This window comes from Hyperolius riggenbachi, chromosome 10 (assembly GCF_040937935.1).
Source record: "Hyperolius riggenbachi isolate aHypRig1 chromosome 10, aHypRig1.pri, whole genome shotgun sequence".
Taxonomy (NCBI): Eukaryota; Metazoa; Chordata; class Amphibia; order Anura; family Hyperoliidae; genus Hyperolius; species Hyperolius riggenbachi.
The window spans coordinates 64283909-64311209 of record NC_090655.1 but is presented as its reverse complement, the minus strand read 5'-3'; the positions used below and the strand labels follow the sequence as shown (position 1 = coordinate 64311209).

General features: G+C 47.3%; 1 protein-coding gene across 5 annotated transcripts in view; it reads right to left on the bottom strand.

Annotated features, from left to right (window-relative positions):
* TCF7L2 (transcription factor 7 like 2) overlaps nt 1–27301 on the bottom strand; it is a 774578-nt gene that overhangs the window by 290355 nt on the left and 456922 nt on the right. The window contains exon 16 of one of the 5 annotated variants that reach the window (XM_068255161.1): nt 314–410. The exons of 3 other annotated variants lie outside the window; for them this stretch is intronic. In XM_068255161.1, coding sequence (XP_068111262.1) covers nt 314–410 — 97 coding nt within the window. Of the gene's footprint in view, nt 1–313; nt 411–19086; nt 19129–27301 lie in introns of those variants that run through there. One more of the 5 variants, XM_068255166.1, reaches the window with a different exon arrangement.

Genomic DNA, 27301 nt, shown 5'->3' with positions numbered 1-27301 from the left:
AAGACGGAAGATGGAAGACTGACTCCAGGTGTCTCCTGTGGGGTAACCATGTACGGGTGACGTCAAGACGCATTTTGGCGTATCCATGGCTTCGTCAGTTAACGTCCCTGCACGCACACTGGACCAATATAAATAGCTAGGGTCAAAGGAATAACTTCCAGGGTCAACCTGGAGTTAACGGGGGTGAGGGGCGGGTGCTTAGCCCAGGGGGAGGAATGGTGTATAAAAAACCTTTTTTATGAACACGGTTCCATCATAAACTGACACAGCCCTAGTGCGGGCTGTCTTGTGCATGAAGGGGAATGGTGTTTACCTGTTTGAAGTGGCAGCGTCTGATGGATGAGCTGGACACGCTGTCCGTGTGTCAGGGAAAAACAGCGCTGGGCGTTGATATAGAAGATAGATCCTGGCTAACCAGAAAAAATAATAAAATAAAAATAATAAAAGAAAAGAAATATAATAAAAAAATAAAATTAAGCTCTTTTCAGATCGCTTTTCACATTATTCTAATATGGCTGTGTAAAGAACATTTCTGGATAACGTGTGTGAAAATAAGCACATTTCATAGCTATTGATGATTTTTTTATGTGCAGAGTGTGAGGCATACACATGTTGCAGGTAATTCTTGATAATTAAGGGGACACTGTGGGGACAATCTCCTTAAGATAGGGTGTCCCCAGGGCCGGATTTACAATAAGGCATTGTAGGCACATGCTTACAGGTGCTTGATGATGGAAAGGCAACTCAATCCCCTCCCCCAGTCCTCCCTCTCTCATTCCCTATTCTGATGAGAGTGTAAATGAGAGGTTACTCACCCAGCTCTCGGCATTCCACTGACAAGATCTCCCTTCAGTCAGGGGCACCTCTAGCTACCTAATATTGAGGTTCCTCTAGCTAGCTAATATTGAGCTTTCTATAGCTACCCAATACTTTGGGGCACCTCTAGCTACTTAATATTGAGGGTACTTCTGGCTACCTAATACTTGTAGCTACCTATGACAGACAAGGGAAGTAAGGGAGAAGTGACAGCTGGGGCAGCCAGCACACTTGCTGTGCAGTTCAGCAGGGATTGTAGATTCATGGAGGGTGAAGTCTAAGATGCCAGGACATCTGTGCCTATAGGCTCCTGGGAGTTAAATCCAGGCCTGGGTGTCCCAGTTGCATCTATTTTATTTTGGCGTGGGTGAATTGGGAGCAGGGTGAGCCGAATGACGGCTCACCCTACTGCCGCTAAAATCCCCGGCGATGTTAAATTATATTCCCCCTCCAAGTCATGGCAGCTCAGAAGGAGAAGTAATTCGAGGTCCGGCAATAATTACCTGTTCGCGGGCCACAGGCTATAGCATTGCTGCTACAGCCACGGCAAACTCAGATGCACTATGCGCCATAGGTTACCCGGTCCCAGTCTTCTCTTTAAATAAAGATTATATGCAGTTATAGAGATAGTCAGGTATACCTATACTGTATAATGAAAGCTTACTTTTTGAATTTTTTAAAGGATACCTGAGGTGACATGTGACATGATGAGATAGACATGGGCATGTACAGTGCCAAGCACACATATAACTGTGCTGTGTTCCTTTTTTTCTTTCTGTGCCTGAAAGAGTGAAACATCAGTTATGTAAGTGGCAGTTCCTGTCTGAGTCAGGACTGGGTCAGACTACAGTCACTGATAAGAAATTACAACTATAAACACTTTCCTAGCAGAAAATGGCTTCTGAGAGCATGAAAGAGATAAAAAGGGTCAATAATTCACAGATTTTAACTCCGGCATACTTCATTGAGCAAAAACAATAAAACTGTAAAAACCTAAAAAGTAGATTTAAATCTAAAATAAAACTGTGGAATATCTTAAAAAGTCCTTTTTAGGAGAAGGAGGATAGATGCAATTGTTTATTTCATTAGTTTATTTTCACCTCGGGTATCCTTTAAGGAGAGCCAATATATGGTCTCATCCTAATTCAAATGTTCTGTCCTGATTAGTAATTGTATGTAATTTATTATCACAGCTTACTTCTCCCAACTCACTGAGTCACATTACTCCACAGTCTTCTGCCTCTTCCTATTTTGCTCCAGTGACTGTATGTATGTTTTTTTTTTAATTGTCTCTCTGATTTTTATTTCGGTCTGCAAAGGCCCTGATCACATGACACATTGCTACAGAGGAACTGTAGCGAAAATAATGTAATGAATAAAATTGCTTTTTTTTTTACAATATTAATTTACCTAATTTACCAATTATTTAGTCAGCGTTTGCCCATAGTAAAATATTTCCTCTCCCTGATTTACATTCTGAAATTTATCAAAGGTGGCGTCATCTTTACTGCTGGCAGGTGATGTCTGTGCATTGAACTCTCAGTAAACAACACATTCAAACAAAGGGAGATACTGCCTGCTTGGCATTTGGAAACAGACAATATTTCCCACAATGCGACAAGGTTCACAGAAAGGAAACTGTCAGGACCATGTCATGATGACATCACATTGTGGGAGGGGTTTCACCACAATATCGGCCATACAGACCTCCCTCTGATGATTTATTTGAGAAAAGGTAAAGATTTCTTGTGGTAAAGGGAGTACCAGCTATTGATTGGGATGAAGTTCAATCCTTGGTTACAGTTCTTCTTTAAAATAGCACCTCCCAAAGGAAATCCCAGGGCTGCTGGTAGAAAATATATAGTTCAGTTATCACTGCTGCTAGCTAGTCACAGTTACAAGACAAGCTACAATAATTATATGGTTAGCCTGGACCTCAAATCAATTACAATGAGAAATATAGGCATTTATGAAATTAATGACTAACAAAACATACTGAATACAGCTTAATGGTATTTTACTTTAGATGGGCTTCCACTGCTGTAATAACCTGCTGTAGCAGCAGTGCTGGCCACAAAGAGTTAATTTGTAAGCAAAATTGTGAGATGTGTGGGGCAGCTCTGCAGGGATGGCCAATGAGATTAAAATAATTCCACCTTTCATTCAAATGTCATGCATATTGCATGCAGCTTGAAATTGGATCAATTAAATCAAATCGAAATTGGATCAATCAAATCGAATTCTTCTTGGTTTTGTTTGGTCCAGTTGCATGAAATTTGAATGCAAGCTGGGATTATTTGCATATCATTAATCATCTCTCTGGCTCTGTGTTCAGCAGTGAGCGCTGCTGCCTAGCTAGGGAACACTCACACTATGTGAATGGATGCTGGGCCACATGACTGGCTTTTCCAAAGGGAATTTTTCTGAAATTGGTGCATCAGATATGGAAATTGTGTAAGTAATGGCACAGACCCCTATTTACCTTTTCCGGCAATGGCATATATGGACGAGTGAACTAGGACTTTAAATTATATTAATAATCACATCTCCCCTCAAAACAATATTTAGTCTTCCAGCCCCTAGAAGTCTGGGGCCCGTATGCAATAAACTTGTTCTCCTAAGTTTTCTCCGAGCAGAATTTGTCATCTTCAATTTAGAATAACTATTCAGCAATTTTCAAAAAAGTACCAAAAAGTATGTGGAAAAGTACTGTCAAAACTATTTTAAGTATTTTCTTGCTTGCTGAGGATTTAAAAGGCATTTTACTGACATGTTTGAAAATATCATTTAGGAGATAACTCAGGAGAAATGATTAATTGCCTTTATTCAATTCACTTTTCTCTCCTACATTTTCTCCTAGGTGATATTTTCACATCGTAAATAAAATGCTCTTTAAGCCACCAGCAAACAAGAAAATACTCAGAATAATAAAAAAAAACCTTTGTACTGCAGAGTGCTGAAAATGTATTCTTAACAGAAGAATCTCCTAAGAGAAAACATAGGAGAAAAAGTTATTCGCATATGGGCCTGTGTGTCCCGCGCTGAAGCTCTCTCTTCTAGGTCCCACTGTTAGTGCCATAGAGGGTCAGCGGCTTCTACACATATGTGCACCTCTCATGATTGTGCTCTCACTGAAAGGTGCATTCTCCACATGTGCAGAAAGGAGCTGAGGAGCACGCCTACATTCAACCACAAACAAAATCCACAAAGACAAAATACTAATACCAGGGGCGTTTCTAGGGTCCTTGGAGATCGGGGGCACCTGTGGGCACCAGGCGGGGAGGTATATGCGGCGCGCACAGCGCGACGCGGCAAAACATGGGCGTGGCTATGCGGTGAGTGGGCGTGGCCATGGGTGGGGCCAAATGTACATGAACTTAGCAGCAGTGTAAGCTACAGATAACGGGCCTGCCCATCAAAATATTGGATGGAGCCCCCTGTCCTTTATTTGGATAATTTACAATCAGTATAGGCATAGATCAAAGATGTATACGCACATACAATTTTGATTGGTCAATCACTGACCCCCAATTTTACCACCCCCGTGCAGTAAGTGGGCCAACAGACAATGAATTTTATGAACAGAGCTAAAATTGGCTAATCAAAATTGTATGTGTGTACCAGGCTTTACAGCTAATACTGTACATACTGAAAGTAGCAGGGATCAGCATACAATATAGCTGGTTTACAATCAGTAAAGGCACAGAGTAACACCTTACACTGTACACACTGGAGGTAAATCCGCACACAGTGCAGGCACTAGAGAACAGCGTATACTGTACATACTGTAGGCAGCAGAATTCAGCACACTGCAGCTAGCATGCCAAAAATATGAGGATCACGTTGTGCGGCGTGCTTATCGTGCCGCACCGAAAAATGGGTGGGCCATGGACCAGAATATAGGTGTGGTAACGGGTGGAGACAAATTTACATGAACCTAGCAATGGTGGGACATTAGATTATGACAGTGGTGGCGAACCTTTTGGAGGCCGAGTGCCCAAACTGCAATCCAAAAGTCACTTATCTATCACAAAGTGGCAACCGCAATTTAAACTAAATACTGTACAAACGTTTTAACTCATACATGAACATTATGGAAAATCCAAGTTGAAAATAAACTGTGAAGATAAACAATTTCATCCATCCTACTCCTGAAAAATGTATTCATTTTTTTAGAACCTCCCAGTTTTATTTTCTGTTTTAAAAAGCTAAAAAAGTAGGTTTAATGCTATTGTCTCATATGATAAGGATTCAGCTTTTCCCATAGTCTCGAATTTAGCAATCATGGGACCCCCAACAAGACAAATTCAGCAATCATGAGGCCCCCAACAAATCATGAGGCCCCCAACAAGACAAATTCAGCAATCATGAGGCCTCCAACAAATCATGAGGCCCCCAACAAGACAAATTCAGCAATCATGAGGCCCCCAACAAATCATGAGGCCCCCAACAAGACAAATTCAGCAATCATGAGGCCCCCAACAAATCATGAGGCCCCCAACAAGACAAATTCAGCAATCTTGAGGCCCCCAACAAATCATAAGGCTCCCAACAAGACAAATTCAGCAGTCATGAGGCACATAAATAGACAGCATTTCACATAAATAGGCAGAATGCCCCCGTAATATGGTAGCCCCCCAAGTTAAGTAGTGAGTTACAGGGACCCCCAGGTTAGCTAGTGAGTGACAGGCGCCTCCAGTTAGGTAGCGAGTGACAGGGACCCCGATAGTGAGTGACAGGGAGCCCCTTCAGGCAGTGAGTGAGTGCCAGGGAGCCCCTTCAGGCAGTGAGTGAGTGCCAGGGAGCCCCTTCAGGCAGTAAGTGAGTGCCATGGAGCCCCTTCAGGCAGTGAGTGAGTGCCAGGGAGCCCCTTCAGGCAGTGGGTGAGTGCCAGGGAGCCCCTTCAGGCAGTGAGTGAGTGCCAGGGAGCCCCTTCAGGCAGTGAGTGAGTGCCAGGGAGCCCCTTCAGGCAGTGAGTGAGTGCCAGGGAGCCCCTTCAGGCAGTGAGTGAGTGCCAGGGGGAGCCCCTTTAGGGAGTGAGTGAGTGCCAGGGGGAGCCCCTTTAGGGAGTGAGTGAGTGCCAGGGAGCCCCTTTAGGGAGTGAGTGAGTGAGTGCCAGGGAGCCCCTTTAGGGAGTGAGTGAGTGCCAGGGGGAGCCCCTTTAGGGAGTGAGTGAGTGCCAGGGAGCCCCTTTAGGGAGTGAGTGAGTGCCAGGGAGAGCCCCTTTAGGGAGTGAGTGAGTGCCAGGGAGCCCCTTTAGGGAGTGAGTGAGTGCCAGGGAGCCCCTTTAGGGAGTGAGTGAGTGCCAGGGAGAGCCCCTTTAGGGAGTGAGTGAGTGCCAGGGAGGCCCTTTAGGGACTGAGTGAGTGCCAGGGAGCCCTTTTAGGGAGTGATTGAGTGCCAGGGAGCCCCTTTAGGGAGTGAGTGAGTGCCAGGGGGAGCCCCTTTAGGGAGTGAGTGAGTGCCAGGGAGCCCCTTTAGGGAGTGAGTGAGTGCCAGGGAGCCCCTTTAGGGAGTGAGTGAGTGCCAGGGAGCCCCTTTAGGGAGTGAGTGAGTGCCAGGGAGCCCCTTTAGGGAGTGAGTGAGTGCCAGGGGGAGCCCCTTTAGGGAGTGAGTGAGTGCCAGGGGGAGCCCCTTTAGGGAGTGAGTGAGTGCCAGGGAGCCCCTTTAGGGAGTGAGTGAGTGCCAGGGAGGCCCCCCCGCCGCCGCCGCTGCTCCCCCCTACCCCCCTTACCTCGTAGCAGACCTCAGGATCAGCGTCGACCCGACCATTAGAGCGGGCGCTGGACGCACCCGCTTGATATGCGGAAGTGATGTCACTTCCGCATATCTGTGCGGGCGCTGGGTCCTAGTGCCCGCATGATTGGTCGCCAGCTCACCGCCTGATGCTGAGGTCTGACTGCGCTGACAGAGGGGGTGAGCGGCGGAGATCTGTGGCACCCCAGGACAGATTGGGGGCACGTGCCCCCCCAAAATAGGGCTAGCGACGCCCCTGACTAATACAGGTAGTCCTCGGTTTACGAACGCCCGACCTATACGAACGACCCGCCGATACGAACGGCCCGATCCATCCTGATGACGTCATTTCCGGCTGGGGGAAGTTTGAAGAAATGGCTTCAAACTTCCACCGAGTGCCCGTGCCTGTCCCTGCAGCCGCACCAGCAGTGTCTGTCCTCCGCTCTCCGCCTCCTGATCCCAATAGCCGCGTACAGCCACCGCTAGATGCAGCATCCACTTGCTTCCTGTGTGTCATGTGACATACAGGTTCCTGTATGTCACATGACATACAGGCAGCGGTGCATGCTGCATCTAGCAGTGCTGTACCTGGCTATTGGGAGGCGGAGAGCAGAGGACAGACAGCATTGGACTTAGGCTGGAAGGTGAGGTAGAGGTGGAGATTGGACAAACGTAGGCACAGGGGGTGAAAAAAGAGGGGGGTACAAAGGCACAAGGGGTAAAAACCAACACAGAGGGTAAAAACTGAGGCAGTGTGTGGGTGGCAGAGGCACGGGGGGTACAAAGCGGTAAAAACAGAGGCACAGAAGGGGTAAAAACAGAGGGGGGACATAGAGGCGCACAGAGGGGGAACAAATGAGCACAGAGAGATAACAAAGGAACTGAAGGGGACAAACAGGCACAGAGAGAGAGACAGAGAGGCACAGGGGGGAACACTGGAGGCAAAGGGGGGCACATAGGATTCAAAGGGGACAGAAATAGCACAGCGTTCCGACTTAAGAATGGATTCAGGTTAAGAACAAACCTACAGTCCCTATCTGGTTCGTTAACCGAGGACTACCTGTATTTTGCAATCTAAAGTACAATAGTCCATCATTAAGAGGTCATTTTCTTGATCTGTCACTTTGAAGATGTTCTACTGTGAGATTTTATGTAATCTTTATTATTTTAGATATCATGGATAAATTCAGCGGCGTAGCATTAGGGGGTGCAGAGGTAGCGACCACATTGGGGGTGCCTCGACCAGAAGGCCCTTCTTCATCTTCATCGTATTATCTTTTTATTGGTGCTATGATGGTAATGAACACCTCTATATGTGCATTGCATAGTGGTAATCCTTAACAAGCTATTTTCTTACTCTGATTGCACCATTCGGACAGAGCAGCTGTCCTTGGTCGGTTTTGGGGCTCCATATTTATTGAGTGCTTGGGGCCCATTTAAAACTCGCACCGGGGCCCCAAGCTTCTTAGTTACGCCACTGGATATGTCATAAGGGGACAGAAAAGCAAGAGTGAGTCTTCTGAATAAAGTGAGGGATGTCAGAAGTAGCAAAACTATCCACAAAATGAGAGGCCAAGTCACGACTGTGATGATAATCTGTCAACAATCTCACCCAGATCCTCCACATCTCAAACTCCTGTAGAGGCTCTTCAAACAAAAAAACAATATTGTCATGATAATTATTAAAAGAAATATGGGTTCTATTAAGCAAATCAAATTCCAGTGTGCTTCATTTGTGAACAAAAACTTAGTAAGAACTCCATGAAACCCGGTATGCTGAAATGACATTTTGAAAAAAATCGTTCAACTATAACAGACAAACCTCTTTCTTTTTTTGAGGACCTAAAGAAACAGTAAATACAAAAGACCACAGCAATGAGATCTGTGCTTCTGAGTGGAAACAAAAAAATAATAGAAGCCTCCCTCAAAGTCAGCTACTGCATTGCAATGCAAGGAGAGGCCCACACAATTGGTGAACACTCAGTAAAACATTGTACTGTGGATATACTGTATGTGAAACTCCATTTGGCTCAAAAGAACCAGAAAAAATAAAAGAATAGCCACTTTCCAATGACACCATAAAAAGAAGAATCACACTTTCTGCGGGTTACATAGTTACATAGTTATTTTGGTTGAAAAAAGACATACGTCCATCGAGTTCAACCAGTACAAAGTACAACTCCAGCCCGTCCCCCACATATCCCTGTTGATCCAGAGGAAGGCGAAAAAACCCCCACAAGGCATGGACCAATTAGCCCCAAAAGGGAAAAATTCCTTCCTGACTCCAGATGGCAATCAGATAAAATCCCTGGATCATCATCATTAGGCATTACCTAGTAATTGTAGCCATGGATGTCTTTCAACGCAAGGAAAGCATCTAAGCCCCCTTTAAATGCAGGTATAGAGTTTGCCATAACGACTTCCTGTGGCAATGCATTCCACATCTTAATCACTCTTACTGTAAAGAACCCTTTCCTAAATAAATGGCTAAAACGTTTTTCCTCCATGCGCAGATCATGTCCTCTAGTCCTTTGAGAAGGCCTAGGGACAAAAAGCTCATCCGCCAAGCTATTATATTGCCCTCTGATGTATTTATACATGTTAATTAGATCTCCTCTAAGGTAGAGTGACCAGATTTTTGTGGGTCCAACCTGGGACGGGGAGGGGGGTGTGGGGGGGGGGGGGGGGGTTCGCCGCGGCGCGCCCCCGCGCCCCCGGTCTTTGGCGCGCAGCGCCAAAGACCGGGGGCGCGGGGGCGCGCCGCGGCGAAAAATGGGCGTGACCATGACATTGTATGGGCGGAGCTAACGTAATGATGTAACAGCGAGGCATAAGAAAGCAGTGTTTACGCCATGATGTGGACAAACGAGACTTTGCATCATGGGTGTGCAGAAACTGTGTGATGCTAATAGTATACCGTAACCACAAAGCAGCAAACATAGCCATCTATGACCATTAAATAATAAATGCAGTAACAGTTACCCCGGACACCAGAAAATAAACGCAATAGGCAGCATGTCAGCACAAAATAACCGCAATGCGGGCAACATGTCAGTATAAAATAAATGCAATGCGGGCAAACATGTCAGTATAAAATAAATGCAATGCGGGCAAACATGTCAGTACAAAATAAACGCAATGCGGGCAAGCATGTCAGTACAAAATAAACGCAACGTGGGCAAACATGTCAGTACAAAATAAACGCAATGCGGGCAACATGTCAGTACAAAATAAACGCAATGCGGGCAAACATTTCACCAGAAAAGAAACGCAATGCGGGCAAACATTTCACCAGGCAAGAAACGCACTGCGGGCAAACATTTCACCAGGCAAGAAACGCACTGCGGGCAAACATTTCACCAGGCAAGAAACGCACTGCGGGCAAACATTTCACCAGGCAAGAAACGCACTGCGGGCAAACATTTCACCAGGCAAGAAACGCACTGCGGGCAAACATTTCACCAGGTAAGAAACGCAATGCGGGCAAACATTTCACCAGAAAGGAAACGCACTGCGGGCAAACATTTCACCAGGCAAGAAACGCACTGCGGGCAAACATTTCACCAGGCAAGAAACGCAATGCGGGCAAACATTTCACCAGGCAAGAAACGCACTGCGGGCAAACATTTCACCAGGCAAGAAACGCAATGCGGGCAAACATTTCACCAGGCAAGAAACGCACTGCGGGCAAACATTTCACCAGGCAAGAAACGCACTGCGGGCAAACATTTCACCAGGCAAGAAACGCACTGCGGGCAAACATTTCACCAGGCAAGAAACGCACTGCGGGCAAACATTTCACCAGGCAAGAAACGCACTGCGGGCAAACATTTCACCAGGCAAGAAACGCACTGCGGGCAAACATTTCACCAGGTAAGAAACGCAATGCGGGCAAACATTTCACCAGAAAGGAAACGCAATGCGGGCAAACATTTCACCAGGCAAGAAACGTAATGCGGGCAAACATTTCACCAGGCAAGAAACGTAATGCGGGCAAACATTTCACCAGGCAGGAAACGTAATGCGGGCAAACATTTCACCAGGCAAGAAACGCAATGCGGGCAAACATTTCACCAGGCAAGAAGCGTAATGCGGGCAAAGTTCACCTGGAAAAGAAAGCATTTACTCACCTGGCAGAAGTCTCCTCTGGCGCGCTGCTCCGTCCCGGGACCGTCTTGTTCCTCCTGCTCTGGTCTCCCGCGTTGACAGGGCTACGGCAAGATGGCGCCCGAAGCCCTGTACTGGAGACACATAGTCTCCAGTACAGGGCTTCGGCAGCCATCTTGCCGTAGCCCTGCTCGCCTGCCGGTGTCGGAGCAGACACCAGAAGAGGAGGCTGGAGCGGGGCTGCAGGCAATGAACTGGCACGGCGTCTATAGACGCCGCTGCCAGTTCATGCGGAGAGAGTGGCCAGAGTCCCGCTGCTGAAAGCGGGATGTTTCCCGGGACCTCATGCTGCCTGGGACAGCGAACCCCGAATCCGGGACACGTCCCGGGCAATCCGGGACGTCTGGTCACTCTATCTAAGGCGTCTTTTCTCTAGACTAAATAAACCCAGTTTATCTAACCTTTCTTGGTAAGCGAGACCTTCCATCCCACGTATCAATTTTGTAGCTCGTCTCTGCACCTGCTCTAAAACTGCAATATCTTTTTTATAATGTGGTGCCCAGAACTGAATTCCATATTCCAGATGTGGCCTTACTAGAGAGTTAAACAGGGGCAATATTATGCTAGCATCTCGAGTTTTTATTTCCCTTTTAATGCATCCCAAAATTTTGTTCGCTTTAGCTGCAGCGGCTTGGCATTGAGTACGATTATTTAACTTTTTGTCGATGAGTACTCCTAAGTCCTTCTCCAAGTTTGATGTCCCCAACTGTATCCCATTTATTTTGTATGGTGCTAGACCATTGGTACGACCAAAATGCATGACTTTACATTTGTCAACATTAACCACTTCCCGACCGCCTAACGCACAGGGGCGGCCGGGAAGTGGAGCCCTGAAGGACCGGCTCACCCACAGAGGCGGCGGTCCTTCTAAGGGCATGGGCGGAGCGATCGCGTCATCCGTGACGCGATCCTCCGCCGGCTACTGTCACCGCTCGCCCGCCGCAACATCCCGCCGGCTATACGGAAGCGCCGGCGGGATGTTAACCCCGCGATCGCCGCATACAAAGTGTATAATACACTTTGTAATGTTTACAAAGTGTATTATACAGGCTGCCTCCTGCCCTGGTGGTCCCAGTGTCCGAGGGACCACCAGGGCAGGCTGCAGCCACCCTAGTCTGCACCCAAGCACACTGATTTCTCCCCCCCCCTGCCCCAGATCGCCCACAGCACCCATCAGACCCCCCCCTGCCCATCCCCCAGACCCCTGTTTGCACCCAATCACCCCCCTAATCACCCATCAATCACTCCCTGTCACTATCTGTCAACGCTATTTTTTTTTTATCCCCCCCCCCTGCTCCCTGCCCCCTCCTGATCACCCCCCACCCCTCAGATTCTCCCCAGACCCCCCCCCCCCCCAGACCACCCCCCCCCTGTTTACTGTATGCATCTATCCCCCTGATCACCTGTCAATCGCCTGTCAATCACCTGTCAATCACCCGTCAATCACCCCCTGTCACTGCCACCCATCAATCAGCCCCTAACCTGCCCCTTGCGGGCAATCTGATCACCCCCCCACACCAATAGATCGCCCGCAGATCCGACATCAGATCACCTCCCAAATCCATTGTTTACATCTATTCTCTCCACTAAACACCCACTAATTACCCATCAATCACCCATCAATCACCCCCTATCACCACCTGTCACTTTTACCTATCAGATCAGACCCTAATCTGCCCCTTGCGGGCACCCAATCACCCGCCCACACGCTCAGATTGCCCTCTGACCCCCCCTTATCAATTTACCAGTGCATTAATTACATCTGTTCTTCCCTGTAATAACCCACTGATCACCTGTCAATCACCTGCCAATCACCTATCACCCATCAATCACCCCCTGTCACCCCCTGTCACTGCCACCCATCAATCAGCCCCTAACCTGCCCCTTGCGGGCAATCTGATCACCCACCCACACCATTCGATCGCCCGCAAACCCGCCGTCAGATTACCTCCCAAATGTATCGTTTACATCTGTTATCTTCTCTAAACACCCACTAATTACCCATCAATCACCCCCTATCACCACCTGTCACTGTTACCTATCAGATCAGACCCTAATCTGCCCCTTGCGGGCACCCAATCACCCGCCCACACGCTCAGATTGCCCTCAGACACCCCCCTCCCTTATCAATTCGCCAGTGCATTAATTACATCTGTCCTTCCCTGTAATAACCCACTGATCACCTGTCAATCACCTGCCAATCACCTATCACCCATCAATCACCCCCTGTCACTGCCACCCAACAATCAGCCCCTAACCTACTAGATCACCACCCAAGCGCAGTGTTTCCATCTATTCTCTACCCTAAACACCCATCTACCCATCTATTCTCTACCCTAAACACCCACTAATTACCCATCAATCACCCCCTGTCACTGCTACCTATCAGATTAGACCCCTATCTGCCCCTAGGCCCCTATCTACAGCATTCCCAATATCCATATTAGCATTCACTACCTCATAAAAGCTGAGCATGTTAGTCAAACAGGACCTGTCTTTAGTAAACCCATGTTGGTGCTGAGAAATAAGATTATTTTCTACTATGAAGTCATGTATAGTATCTCTTAGTAACCCCTCAAATAGTTTGCATACAACTGATGTTAAGCTTACAGGTCTATAATTTCCTGGATCTGATTTTTTGCCCTTCTTAAATAATGGGAAAACGTGGGCTGTACGCCAATCCACTGGGACTCTGCCCGCAAGAGAGTCACAAAAGATAAGATAAAGGGGCTTAGCTATAACTGAACTTAATTCTCTTAGGACCCGAGGATGCATGCCATCCGGGCCAGGTGCCTTGTCTATTTAGTTATCTAAGTTATCTATCTATAAATTTTAATTTATTTAGTATTGCCTTTACTTCTTCCTGCGTTAAGTATTTAATATTATAGTTAGAAGATTGAGATTCTTCTGCCTCTGTAATTTGCAACAGTGCTGTTTCCTTTGTGAAGATAGAAGCAAAGAAAGCATTTAATAACTCTGCCTTACCTTTGTCATCCACCATTGAGTTCCCACCCTCCCTTTAGGATTCCTATACAGTCAACCTTTCTTTTTTTAGAGTTGATGTACTTGTAAAACTTTTTTGGGTTACATTTGATATCCCTAGCGATTTGATTTTCAGCTTCGATCTATGCCAGCCTAATTTCTTTTTTACAATTTTTATTGCACTCCTTATAATTGCTTAGTGCAGCCTCGGTCCCCTCCTGTTTTAGGACCTTATAGGCATTCCTTTTCCTCTTCATTTCATCCCTAACCTTTCTATTCATCCATAGAGGCCTTTTTTTATTCCTAGACATTTTGTTTCCATATGGGATATACATACTACAATATTCATTGAGAATAAGTTTAAAAGCTTGCCATTTCCCTTCAGTGTCCTCCCCTTGTAGTACATTATCCGAGTTCACCAAACTTAGTGCCTGCCTAATTTGATTGAACTTTGCTTTTCTAAAATTCATAGTTTTAGTGGTCCCGCTGCCCCGTGGCCTATCAGTCACCAGATTAAACGTTATCATGTTGTGATCAACATTTCCCAAATGTTCTTGAACCTGCACATTTGATACATTATCTGGTCTATTAGAAATGATCAGATCCAGTAACGCATTCCCCCTAGTTGGTTCCGTTACCATTTGAGTCAAGTAATTGTCCTGTAGTGCTGCCAGAAATCTGCTGCTTTTACCAGAATGGGTAGCCTCAATACCCCAGTCAATGTCTGGAAAGTTGAAGTCGCCCATAATTATGACCTCATTTTTACTTGCAGCTTTTTCAATCTGCTGTAGTAATCGCAGTTCTGCAGCTTCATTAATAAGGGGTGGTCTGTAGCATACCCCAATAAGCAATTGGCAACTTTTATTTCCACCATGAATATTTACCCAAACGGACTCCACATCTTCGCAATCTTCCTCCATCTCATCGTTGAGGACAGCTGTAAAAGAATTCTTAACAAAGAGACAAACCCCTCCACCTTTTTTCCCTGTTCTATCCCTCCTAAACACATTGGGCTCGATTCACAAAGCGGTGATAACCCAGTTATCACGCCTAAAAGACTTTAGGCGTGATAACCTTTGCACCACTGAGGTATCACCAATTTTTGCTCTAACTCGCGCGAAGTTTCCGCGCGTACGCGCGTATGTGCGCGCGCAAAGTCCCATAGGGCTTAATGGGAGCTTCGCGCGAAGCGGGGACGCTGCGCGCGCGCGTGCGTGGTTGCGCGCGCAACACTTTGCGCGCGGAAAATTCGCGCGAGTTGCTTCTTATCATGCCTAAAGTGAGTTTAGGCGTGATAAGGGGCTTTTCACTGGCATGCAAACACTTTGCACCGCTTTGTGAATCAAGCCCATTGTATCCTTTTAAATTAGCTATCCAGTCATGGCTTTCATCCATCCATGTCTCGGTTATTCCCGCAATGTCATAGCCTTTGTCATTCAGAATGAACTCTAGTTTGTCTATTTTATTTGCAAGGCTCCGAGCATTGGTTACCATGCACTTTATATTTTTACCACCACATTTACCAATTTTGTTTACACGAAATGGGCTACTTGAAGTTTTACCAACCTCCTTAATCCTTACACTGTCCCCACCCCCCTCTCCACCCCCCATCATGTTAGGCTCCCACTGTCTCTTGGGTGACATTTTAAATCAGCTCATTGCCAGGCTTAACCTATTAATGGCAAACTGACTTATTAAAACGTCCTGTTTTACCCTGTTAACGGCAACAGGACGTTTTAATAAGTCGCTCGCTCCCGCCGCAGTTACCCGTCGGGTCTCCATGTTCCATGATTGGGGAAAAGGAACAAGCAGTCCCCAATCGCAATGCCTGGAATGAATGGACGTGACCGCGATCCATTCATACTGTAAAACAGGAAGCCGTCACTGTTCAGTAAAATGTAAAAAAACAAAAGTGAACACTTCCTAAACACATACACTTATACACAATATTAATAAAATTAATAACTTACACTTCCAACCTCCCCCCCCTCCCCCTCCCCCCCCCCCCCCCCCCCCCCCAAAAAAAAAACTTTTGTAAAAAATCCTGTGTCCCGATCACCCCTTTCAGCTGCGCGCGCTAGGCTTTAAATCTCATTTTCAAAATTAAAAAGTAAACGAATTTGCACCAAAACAGCAGAAGGAGGACAACAACATGTGAAATCCCATCATGCTTTGCACAGCATCAGGGAAAAAATGTGCGGGCAGATTTCTTCTGTGCAGCTAAAAATGAGGCTTGGATAAGAAAAACAAAGTTCTGAAGCTGTGAAACTGTTAAGCTGTCCATACACTGGCCCGATTTGCGCCCGTTTCGACAGCAGATTCGATTACTGGGATCGAATCTGCTGCCAATCGTTCACGCTAAACGCCCCCCGCCGATCCGATTTCCTCCCGAAATCGGATCGGTCCGTCGATCGCGCCGTGCGGGAAATTACCATCGATCGCCCGCGGGTAGGGAGCGTGTCGTTAGCAGCGGCCGATCCGATCAAGTATACATTACCTGATGCTGGCTCCCGGGCATCTTCTCCACACTGCACCGCTCTGTTCCTGCTTCCATCCCAGCGTACATGAACTTCCTGTGTCACTCTAGTGACCAGGAAGTTCATATAGAGGGCGCTCTATTTGAACTTCCTGGTCACGGAGTGACACAGTGTATGCTGGGATGCGGTGCGGGATGCGTTGCAGCGCGGAGAACAGGACCCGGAGCCAGCTTCAGGTAATGTATCCGGGGTAGGGGGGACAGGCGGCAGGAGCAGCTTAACAGATTGTGATCGGTTTCAGCCTGAAACCGATTCACAATCTGTTTGCAGTAAAGGCAGCCATACGATCCCTCTCTGATCAGATAGGGATCTGTCAGTTGGTCGATCTAATGGCAAATCAACCAGTGTATGGCTACCTTTAAAGAAACACCAAGCCTTTTCAATGCTGCGGAGCAGATTTTTAGTCTGGAGGTTCCCTTTATGCTTTCACTAAGCTCTGTACTAGGATCTGGCCAAGAATGACGGCTAGTACAGGTGTTCCTTTGTGGTAAAGTGTTGGTGCTGTTGTCAGAGGCTCCCACTCCACAGATAGATGTACTAGAACTCCAACAATGGAACTTCAGTGACGCCAACAATAGGAAACCCCCAATCTGACATTTCCTGCAACTACCAAGTGCTCAACAACAGTCAGGGCCGGTTCTAGTAACAATGGGGCCCCAGGGTAAAATTAACTCGGGCCCCCCAACAGATACCCACCGACCAAAAAGCGGCATTAGGAGCCCTTTATTGCAGCCAAATTTCGCTAAGCCGTTTGCCGACCCTCCCTCTCAATCACTTCCCAACTTAACTATGACCCCGGGGGCCCCTGCAGAGTCTTTTGAAGTGTAGTGTCTCACCTGCCCACCAGCACAGGTGAGAAGCTACTCTGTCAAAGACTAAGCAGAGGCACTGGGGAGCAACAGTTAAGATGGGAAGGAAGACACCTTGGGGGCCCCTACAGGCTATGGGGTCCAGGGACGATTGCCCCTTTTGACTATATGGTAGCACCGGCCCTAATAACAGTACAAGGTGACCATCACCACATGAAGCAGAGAACATGATCAGTACTCCGAAAAATCCAAGCTGTAGTAGTACCCACTCTCATGACGGCACAAGGATAAAACAGATCAAAAACTGGAGTGGGCACTATTACAGCTGACTACCATTGCAGTCAATCTACCTTTATGTGCATTTTATGCATGATTTTATTTGTAGGGTCCCTGTTGCACAGGATCCACTATGTGAGAATCTATCTATTGCTTTTAATTTAGTTCTCTAATTTGTTGAATACAATTTTCCTGTGTTTTAAGAACTACTGACTACATTCTCTGCTTTATGTGGAGATGGTCACTTTTGTACTGCTTAGCACTTTGTGGGTGCAGATACATACCTCCCAACTTTTTGAGATGAAAAAGAGGGACACTTAAGCCCCACCCTTGCCACACACCCTAATCACGCCCCTGTCACACCCCTATTCACGCATACGATAAAGATTTCATAAGAAAAATATGTTGTTTTATAATTCAAACGACACTGGTCCTTTCTATCCTAGCTCATTTTCTTTCATATTAACATTTTACAATTAGCAATATATCAATTTAAAGGATGGGAATAAAGTTTAGAGTCAATCAAACACATTTTTTAGTAGATCAATATATATATTTACATAGAAAGAGGGACAAAGTCCTGAAAGAGGGACAAATAAGGAGGAAACAGGGACAGAGGGACAGGGCTCCCAAAAAGGGACTGTCCCTCCGAAAGAGGGGGACAGTTGGGAGCTATGCAGATACTGTCAGACTGGAGGTTTCCTATTGGCTGAAGGTGAATTGTTTGAGGATCTCGACAAAGCCAAGTAAATGTGCAGCTCGTCAAATGTTGGATACTTTCAACATTTTTAACATGGTTATAAAGTACACACCAAAAGTGTGACTGGAATAAATACACCACAGCTTGTTTTGTTTTAGCCAGTGTTGGTACTACTTCCCTCTACACTCGTTTGTAACAATAAAATAAACACAAAATGAGCCCTCAGCGTGGATTATTTCCATCAATGTCATTACAACCAAAGAGTTACTGTCAAAAAAAGGCCTGCGCCATCTGGCCAGGCCTAATGTGGCTTTTGAGTCCTCGCTGTTTTCTGTTCACCCGGGGATATAGTTCAGGGGGAAACAAAAGCCCATTTCACTCCAATGTTATTGTCTTTCTGTCAACTATAGAGCAGCACAAATGTATACACAGCTCCACAAAGGAATTCAAAGCCATTGCAGGTAGGGAAGGAACGGAACCTGTAGGAAGCTTCAAGGTTAAGTGAGCAATAGGGCAGAGCACAAAACAAATATAGGAGAAAAAAAAAGGAGTCTTTCAGTGTTGGGTGAAAGGAAAGGGGCGTCGTGCAGGTGTACTGTAAGTACTTTGCTCTATTATTCACTACCATGCTCTTATGCTCATTCCCCTTTGTCTGAAGGTCTTTGATTGAGGAGACAGTTGCTTTCCAGAAGGAGAGAAAAGAAAGAGGGGTGAAACTGAGTGTAAATGGTTCTATTGGTGAATAAGGATGGCAGCCTCTTAGAAGCACATTGGAAAAGAAAAAGCTAAAAGGCAGAGGAATTGATGGGTGTACTAAGTAACACACGCAAACAATCGCAGACAATGGCTTGAAGCTGCAATCCTGACACAGGTGTAGAAGCGGCCTCACTTGATGCGGCAAAGCTGTGACAGCTCCACATTATGTAACATCCATTTTTCCATTTTAAGTTTCATGTTTTTTATTTGTCGAGCATCGTGACTTCCTAAGATGATGTTTCAGTTCTAAAAGATTATTAATTTTTCTCGGCTTCACATGGCTCTGTGCTAATCCACAAGAAGTCCTTTAGTTTGTCTAATATCAAGTCAGGGATATGGAGGACCACATCTGGAAGAAAGTGCAACATAATTAGAATATGATCACTTGCAGTGGCGTAACTACAATTCATGGGGCTTCTAAATGAAACTTTGATGCCCCTCCCCCCCCTTTCAAAAAAATGTTCATACCCCTTTCCTTGCCCCTACAGCCTTGTGCCATCTCACAAGCACCATAAAACAAGTCTGGCCATCCTGATCTTCACACCCATAACAAGTGTAGCCACAAAAACACCTGATCTGAAGTATTGTCCCCTGTATCGGAGGAAGGGTAGGTTGGTAGTTGGAGCCCTCCACAGCTTTGGGCCCTCCTGCGATCACAGGTGTTGCACCCCTCTAGTTACATCCCTGATTACATGTAGTACCCCGGGCATATTGTGGACTTTTTACATATAGAGAGTATAACAGAATGGTATGGTGATCATGACCAGCAAATCATGTTAAAGGTGTAGTATTCTATGAACAGATTATAGTAGAATTCTGTTATTATCATGTCCTGTGCTTGGGCCTTGTTGGTGATATAGTATCCTACATAACAGTATTGTATTATGGTCCTGTCCAGTGGTTGGGTCCTGTTGAAGATGCAATGCTCTCTAGAGTTTAATAAAATTATTGCACGGCTATGCCCAGTGGCCAGGATATGTTGGGGCTGTAACTTTTTCGATGAATAGGGTGTAATAGAGAATGCTCTTCTCTCTCCCCTTACGTGGAAAGGTACTTTATGGACCCAAAACCTCCTACCTAAAGAGACGAGGCTTAACACAGGCCATGACTAGAGATGGCCTGAACTGTTCGCCGGCGAACGGGAACCGGCGAACTTCCTGGGTTCGCGATCGCGTAGAACCGTGAACTTTTCCAGAAGTTCGATTCGCCCTCATAGTGCATCATTAGGGTCAACTTTGACCCTCTACATCACAGTCAGCAGACACATTGTAGCCAATAAGGCTACACTCCCTCCTGGAGCCCCCCCACCCCCCCTTATAAAAGGCAGGCAGCGTCAGGCATTGGAATCACTCGTGTGCCTGCAGTAATTAGAGAAGGGAGAGCTGCTGCAGACTTCCCAGAGGTGCTTAACTTGAATCCTTGATACTCCTCCCTGTATTGCCTGATGAAGCGGGATTGAGCCTGCGAAACGCGTTGCAATTTTTTGGGAGTTTCTAATAAATGTGTTTGACTGTCTGAATTGCAGTCGTTGTCGTGTCTGCTTGAGGGAGGTAAGACCACCACTTCCTCCTTCATCTTTGCCAATTAAGTTGGTTTTTAAGCTCATTTAATTTAATTTTATACTTTTGGCGCTTCTGTTCATTATATACAATTTCGAGTCCACCCTTGGTGAAGGGTTGCTACCCTTTTTTCCTGTCTACAGAGAGCGACTTCTTAAACCTGAGTGGGGTCAGGACAATCTCCCCACCTGCCTTTACAGTGGTTGCCTGCTGGTGACCCTGACTTGTGAGTATCTAGCAATACGAATTTATTGCCACCTTATCCAGTACGTATTACACTATTGGGGCTCTTGGTGTTCCCTGTTTTTACACCCCAGGGGGGCTCAGCGGTTTGGAAATTTTTTAGTGTGTCTGACGTAGATCAGAGCAATGCCATCTGTTCTCTCTGCCTCCATAAATTGAGCCGTGGAAAGGCCAACACCCACGTAGGGACAACTGCCTTACGAAGGCACATGCTGAAAAGGCACAAACTGCAATGGGAAGACCACCTGAGAAAAAGCAGCACACAGAAGAAAAGCCACCCTCCTTCTCCTCTTCCTCCTTCAGGTGCATGATCTTCAGCCGCTTTCTCCCTTGCACCTTCATAATCACAGCCACCCTCCTCCACTCTGCCTCTCACCTTAAGCGGTTCCTGCTCCTCTGCCCACAGCAGCAGCCAGGTGTCCGTGAGGACAATCTTTGAGCGGAAGAAGCCAATGTCTGCCAGTCACCCCCTTGCCCGGCGTTTGACAGCTGGCTTGGCGGAACTGTTAGCTCGCCAGCTGTTACCATACCAGCTGGTGAACTCTGAGGCCTTCCGAAAATATGTGGCCATTGGAACACCGCAGTGGAAGATGCCAGGCCGCAATTATTTCTCAAAAAGGTGATACCCAAACTGTACCGTGAAGTTGAGAGGCAAGTGGCGTCATCTCTGGTACACAGCATTGGGTCAAGGGTCCATCTGAACACAGATGCCTGGTCTGCCAAGCACGGTCAGGGCAGGTACATTACTTATATAGCCCATTGGGTCAACCTGGTGACTGATGGCAAGCAGGGAGTACGTGGCTGTGCAGCAGAACTTGTGACACCTCCACGGCTTGCAGGCAGGCCTGCTGCCACCTCCTCTCCTCCTGCTACATCCCCTTCGCTGTCGTCCTCCTCCTTGGCTAAGTGGCAGTTCAACTCTACTGGTGCTGCGATCTCCTCTCCAGCTACACAGCCCCAGCTCCCCAGGGCCTATGCTGCATGCCAGGTATGACGGTGTCACGCTATATTAGACATATCTTGTCTCAAAGCAGAGAGTCACACTGGAGCAGCTCTCCTGGCTGCTCTTAACAAACAGGTGGATCAGTGGCTGACCCCGCACCAACTGGAGATCGGCAACGTGGTGTGTGACAATGGCAGCAATCTCATTTCGGCTTTGAATTTGGGAAAGTTGACACATGTACCCTGCATGGCACATGTGCTCAATCTCGTAATTCAGAGATTTGTGTCTAAGTACCCAGGCTTACAGGACGTCCTAAAGCAGTCCAGGAAGGTGTATGGGCATTTCAGGCAGTCTTACACGGCCATGGCACGCTTTGCTGATTTTCAGCGGAGAAACAACTTGCCGGTGAGACGCTTGATTTGCGATAGCCCAACTCGCTGAAATTCGACCCTCCTGATGTTCCACCGCCTGTTACAACAGAAGAAAGACGTCAAACAGTATCTCTACAACTACAGTCAAAGGACACAGTCAGGGGAGATGGGGATGTTCTGGCCGAAGTACTGGACATTGATGGAAAATGCCTGCAGGCTCATGCTGCCATTTGAGGAGGTGACAAACCTGGTGAGTCGCAGTGAAGGCGCCATCAGCTACTTGATCCCATATGCCTTCTTCCTGGAATGTGCCGTGTGTAGAGTGGTGGATCAAGCTGGGGAGGAGCGTGAATAGGAACATGAACGGGAGGGAGAGTTGTGGGATCAATTCTCAGCAGAAGCAGATGATTCCTCAACACCTGCGGCAGCACAGAGGGGGAAAGAGGAGGAGGAGGAAGAGTCGTTTGGGGAAGAGGAGTCAGATGATGAGGAAGGTGTTGTTTTGGAGGAGGAGGATGAGGCGGAAGAACAACCACAGCAGGTGTCGCAGGGGGCTTGTGCTGCTCAACTTTCCCGTGGTATTGTTCGTGGCTGGGGGGAGGAGGAGAACTTAGCTGACATCACTGAGGAAGAGCAAGAGGAGATGGATAGTACTTCTGCATCCAACTTTGTGCAGATGGCGTCTTTCATGCTGTCCAGCCTGTTGAGGGACCCCCGTATAAAAAAACTCAAGGGGAATGAGCGGTACTGGGTAGCCACGCTACTAGACCCTCGGTATAGGCACAAAGTGGCGGAGATGTTTCCAAATCACCAGAAGGCAGAAAGGATGCAGCACTTGCAGAACAAGCTGGCAACTATGCTTTACAATGCGTTTAAGGGTGATGTCACAACACAACGCAATAAAGGTACCGCTGCCAGTAATCCTTCTCCCATGTCCACGCAGGCAAGGACAGGACGCTCCAGCGATCTCATGATGATGTCCAACGCCTCGCCTTAGCGCTTCCGGATACACCCTCCACCAACGCCTCGACCAGCAGGTAGCCGACTACCTGTCCTTAAGTGTGGATGTAGACACTGTGAGCAGCAATGAACCCTTGGACTACTGGGTGCACAGGCTTGACCTGTGGCCAGAGCTGCCCCAATTTGCCATCCAACTTCTGTCTTGCCCTGCCTCAAGCATCCTGTCAGAAAGGACCTTCAGTGCAGCTGGAGGCATTGTCACTGAGAAGAGAAGTCGCCTAAGTCAAAAAAGTGTTCAGTACCTCACCTTTATCAAAATGAATGAGGCATGGATCCCGGAGGGCTTCTGCCTGCCCGAAGACTAAGTCAGTCCAGCATCTCTGCCTGCATGCCGTGTGACTGCCTGCCCCATGAATAAGTCGGTCCCCACAAAGCATCTCTGCCTGCAGGCCGCTTGACTGCCTTCTCCGCCACCACCAACAGGGTCCAGGACTCCAGGCGGATTCCTGAATTTTTAAGGGCGCTATACTAATTTTTCTGGTGCGTGTACATGCCTGCCTAATTTTTCTGGCTGCACTGCGTCTGCAAAAACAAAACAAAAGGCATGTACATGTGTCAATTCCCCTTCGTGATCGTTACCTTGCTGCGGTGAAGGGGCTTTCGTATCACAAGCAATGACCGACGGCTATATGAGTGTCTCGGGGGGTGGCACACCAAAGATAATAAGGTCGTTGTTTCATTGTGGACAGACCAAATTCGATCAGCTGGACAGTCACTGTTGTTCTGTCATTGAGCTACCTCAGCCTGGCGACCATATGGGCTTGAAAACCGATATCGCCTGCACTCTCGTCATGGTGCGCACAAGTCCAGTACGGCCGCCACAACACAAACAGCTGTTTCCGGTGCGTTACACAGTGAGTTTGGTGTGTCAGTGTGAAGCTGTACTCTAATTACACTCCCTGATTGATGTATACACATGCAAGATGTTTTAAAGCACTTTAGGCCTCCAATTTAGCATGCAATGTGATTTCTGCCGTCAAAACGCTCAAAATCCAGATTTTTCCCCAGGACTTTTGGCGTCTATCCCACTCATCCATGCAAAAACTCAGATGTTAGATCCCTTGAAACATCTTTTCCATCACTTTTGTGGCCAACATAAATGTTTCTAGTTTTCAAAGTTCGCCTCCCCATTAAAGTCTATTGCGGTTCGCGAACCGTGAACGCGAACGTTCGCAAAAGTTCGGTTTACGCGAACCGAAAATCGGAGGTTCGGGCCATCTCTAGCCGTGACCTGACAGCCTTCCAATGGTGGCTGACTAACCACAAAGTGTCCCTTCAAAACTTTTTGACTAGAGACATCTGTGCTCGCCCTCTGATTTCCAACAGGAACATTAATTGCCATCGTCTGAGCTGTTCAGGGAAAAGCAAATCTTTCACTACCTGTGAAGCATGGCTGTACCTGGCCAAGAGGTGTTTTCCACCTCCTTCAAAAGTCTCTGTCCTATTGACCCTCTTAGGAAAGGTACACTCTCCATGTTATATTCCTTTTTTAACCTAAAAATTGCTGGAAGTTGGAATTATTTAATTTCCTACCATCCATTGCAGCCTTGAGGGGGAATAGTATTTAAAATCAATGAGAATTGGTGCAGGAGCAGGATAAGCCATACAGGCTGTATCCTGCGCCCAAGTCTCCTGCGCCGATTCCTCTCGTACGCCCAGTGGAAGTATCCAGCTCTCAAACTTAGAATCCTCTTTACGTTTACTCCATAGGGCCTATCTACAACCAATAAATATCCGCAGACTGGACCGAGCATGCTTAGCCTGCTTACTGACACACCATAACCCAGACACTGGCTACTTCCTGCCTCACTGACTGTTACTGTCACAACATAACCCAGACACTGGCTACTTCCTGCACCACCGACTATTACTGTCACAACATAACCTAAACACTGGCTACTTCCTGCACCACAGACTGTTACTGTCACAACATAACCCAGACACTGGCTACTTCCTGCACCACAGACTGTTACTGTCACAACATAACCCAGACACTGGCTACTTCCTGCACCACAGACTGTTACCGTCACAATATAACCCAGAGACTAGCTACTTCGTGCACCACAGAATGTTATTGTCACAACATAACCCAGACACTGGCTACTTTCTGCACCACAAACTGTTACTGTCACAACATAACCCAGACACTGGCTACTTCATGCACCACAAACTGTTACTGTCACAACATAACCTAGACACTGGCTACTTCCTGTACCACAAACTGTTATTGTCACAACCTAACCCAGACACTAGCTACTTATATGCCCCTCTAGAGCCGCTGCAGCCCTACCCAAAGGGGTCTGAAACTGACCCTGCATACTCTTTTGGGGCTGTAATAAAAAATGCAGGGGTCTAATCCTGGGAAAAGAAGTAAGTGGACTCACCTTGAAAAAATGGGCGTGGTCAAGCATAATGTGGGCGTGGTCACGGGTGGGGCCAAATATACATGACCTTAGCAGTGATGTAAAAGGTCTGTCGGGGAAGTTTGAGCTCTGCAGTAGTGTATCCCCCCAAAATAGATGCAATCTGACAGCATTTCACCAAAAAGACACATAATCTGGTAGAAATTCCTCCAAAATACAGATAATATGGCAGTGGTTCCCCCAAAATAGACAATGTGGCAGCAGCAGTTCCCCCAACATACACATAATTTGGAAGCAGTTCCCCCAAATGCGCGAAACCTGGCAGCGGATCACCCAAAATACACGTAACACCCAACATACATATAATCTGGCAGCAGTGGTCCCCCAAACATACATAATCTGGCAGCTGTTCCCCAAAATACGCGTAATCTGGCAGCAGACGTTCCCCTAACATACACATAATCTGGCAGCTGTTCCCCAAAACACATAACAGCGGTTCTACAAAAATGCAGATAATCTGACAGCAGTTCCCCTAAAATAGGTACCCCCAGCATAGGTAGCCAGGTCTATAGGTGTCCCCAGTATAAGTAGCCGTGAGTATAGTAGTCCCAGTATATGTAGCCAGAGGTATATGTGCTTAGTATATGTAGCCAGAGGTATATGTCCCCAGTATATGTAGCCAGGGGTATACGTGCCTAGTATATGTAGCCAGGGGTATATGTGCCAGTATATGTAGTCAGGGGTATATGTCCCAGTATATGTAGCCAGGGGTATATGTGCCCAGTATAAGTAGGCAGGGCAGGTGTATATGTGCCCAGTATATGTAGGTAGGGGTATATGTGCCCCAGTATATGTAACCAGGGATGTATGTGTCCCCAGTATATGTAGCCAAGAGTATATGTGCCCCAGTATATGTAGCCAGGGGTATATGTGCCCCAGTATATGTAGCCAGGGATGTATGTGTCCCCAGTATATGTAGCCAAGGGTATATGTGCCCCAGTATATGTAGCCAGGGCTATATGTGCCCCAGTATATGTAGCCAGGGGTATATGTGCCCCAGTATATGTAGCCAGGGGTATAAGTGCCCCAGTATATGTAGCCAGGGGGTATATGTCCCCATTATATGTAGGCAGGGGTATTTGTGCCCAGTATATGTAGCCAGGGGTATATGTGCCCCAGTATATGTAGCCAGCGGTATATGTGCCCCAGTATATGTAGCCAGGGGTATATGTGCCCTAGTATATGTAGCCAGGGGTATATGTGCCCCAGTATATGTAGCCAGGGATGTATGTGTCCCCAGTATATGTAGCCAGGGCTATATGTGCCCCAGTATATGTAGCCAGGGGTATATGTCCCCAGTATATGTAGCCAGGGGTATATGTGCCCAGTATATGTAGTCAGGGGTATATGTGCCCAGTATATGTAGCCAGGGGTATATGCACCCAGTATATGTAGGCAGGGGTATTTGTGCCCAGTATATGTAGTCAGGGGGTGAATGTCCCCAGTATATGTAGCCAGGGGTATATGTCCCCAGTATATGTAGCCAGGGGGTATATGTGCCCAGTATATGTAGTCAGGGGGTATATGTCCCCAGAATATGTAATTATGTCCCCCCAGCATGAGGGGAGCAGCGGAGTGGAAGGAGAGCTGTGAGCAGCGGTGGGGAGGGTGGACATCTCCCCCCCCCCTCCCTCACCTTGGGGCTCTCCTTCCCTCGCTCTCCCCTCCAGAAGTAATGTGCGGGTAGCCGGCAGCGGGCGGGACTTACCTCTCCTCGTCGTCGGAACACCGGATCTGCGTGCAGCAAGTCTGGTCTGGACCAGACCAGAGCAGCAGCACGCAAATCCGGCGCCGGAACGAGGAGAGGTAAGTCCCGCCCGCTGCCGGCTGCCCGCACATTACTTCTAGAGGGGAGAGCGAGGGAAGGAGAGTCCCAAGGTGAGGGAGGGGGGGGGGGAGATGTCCGCCCTCCCCGACCGCTGCTCACAGCTCTCCTTCCACTCCGCTGCTCCCCTCCACAAAT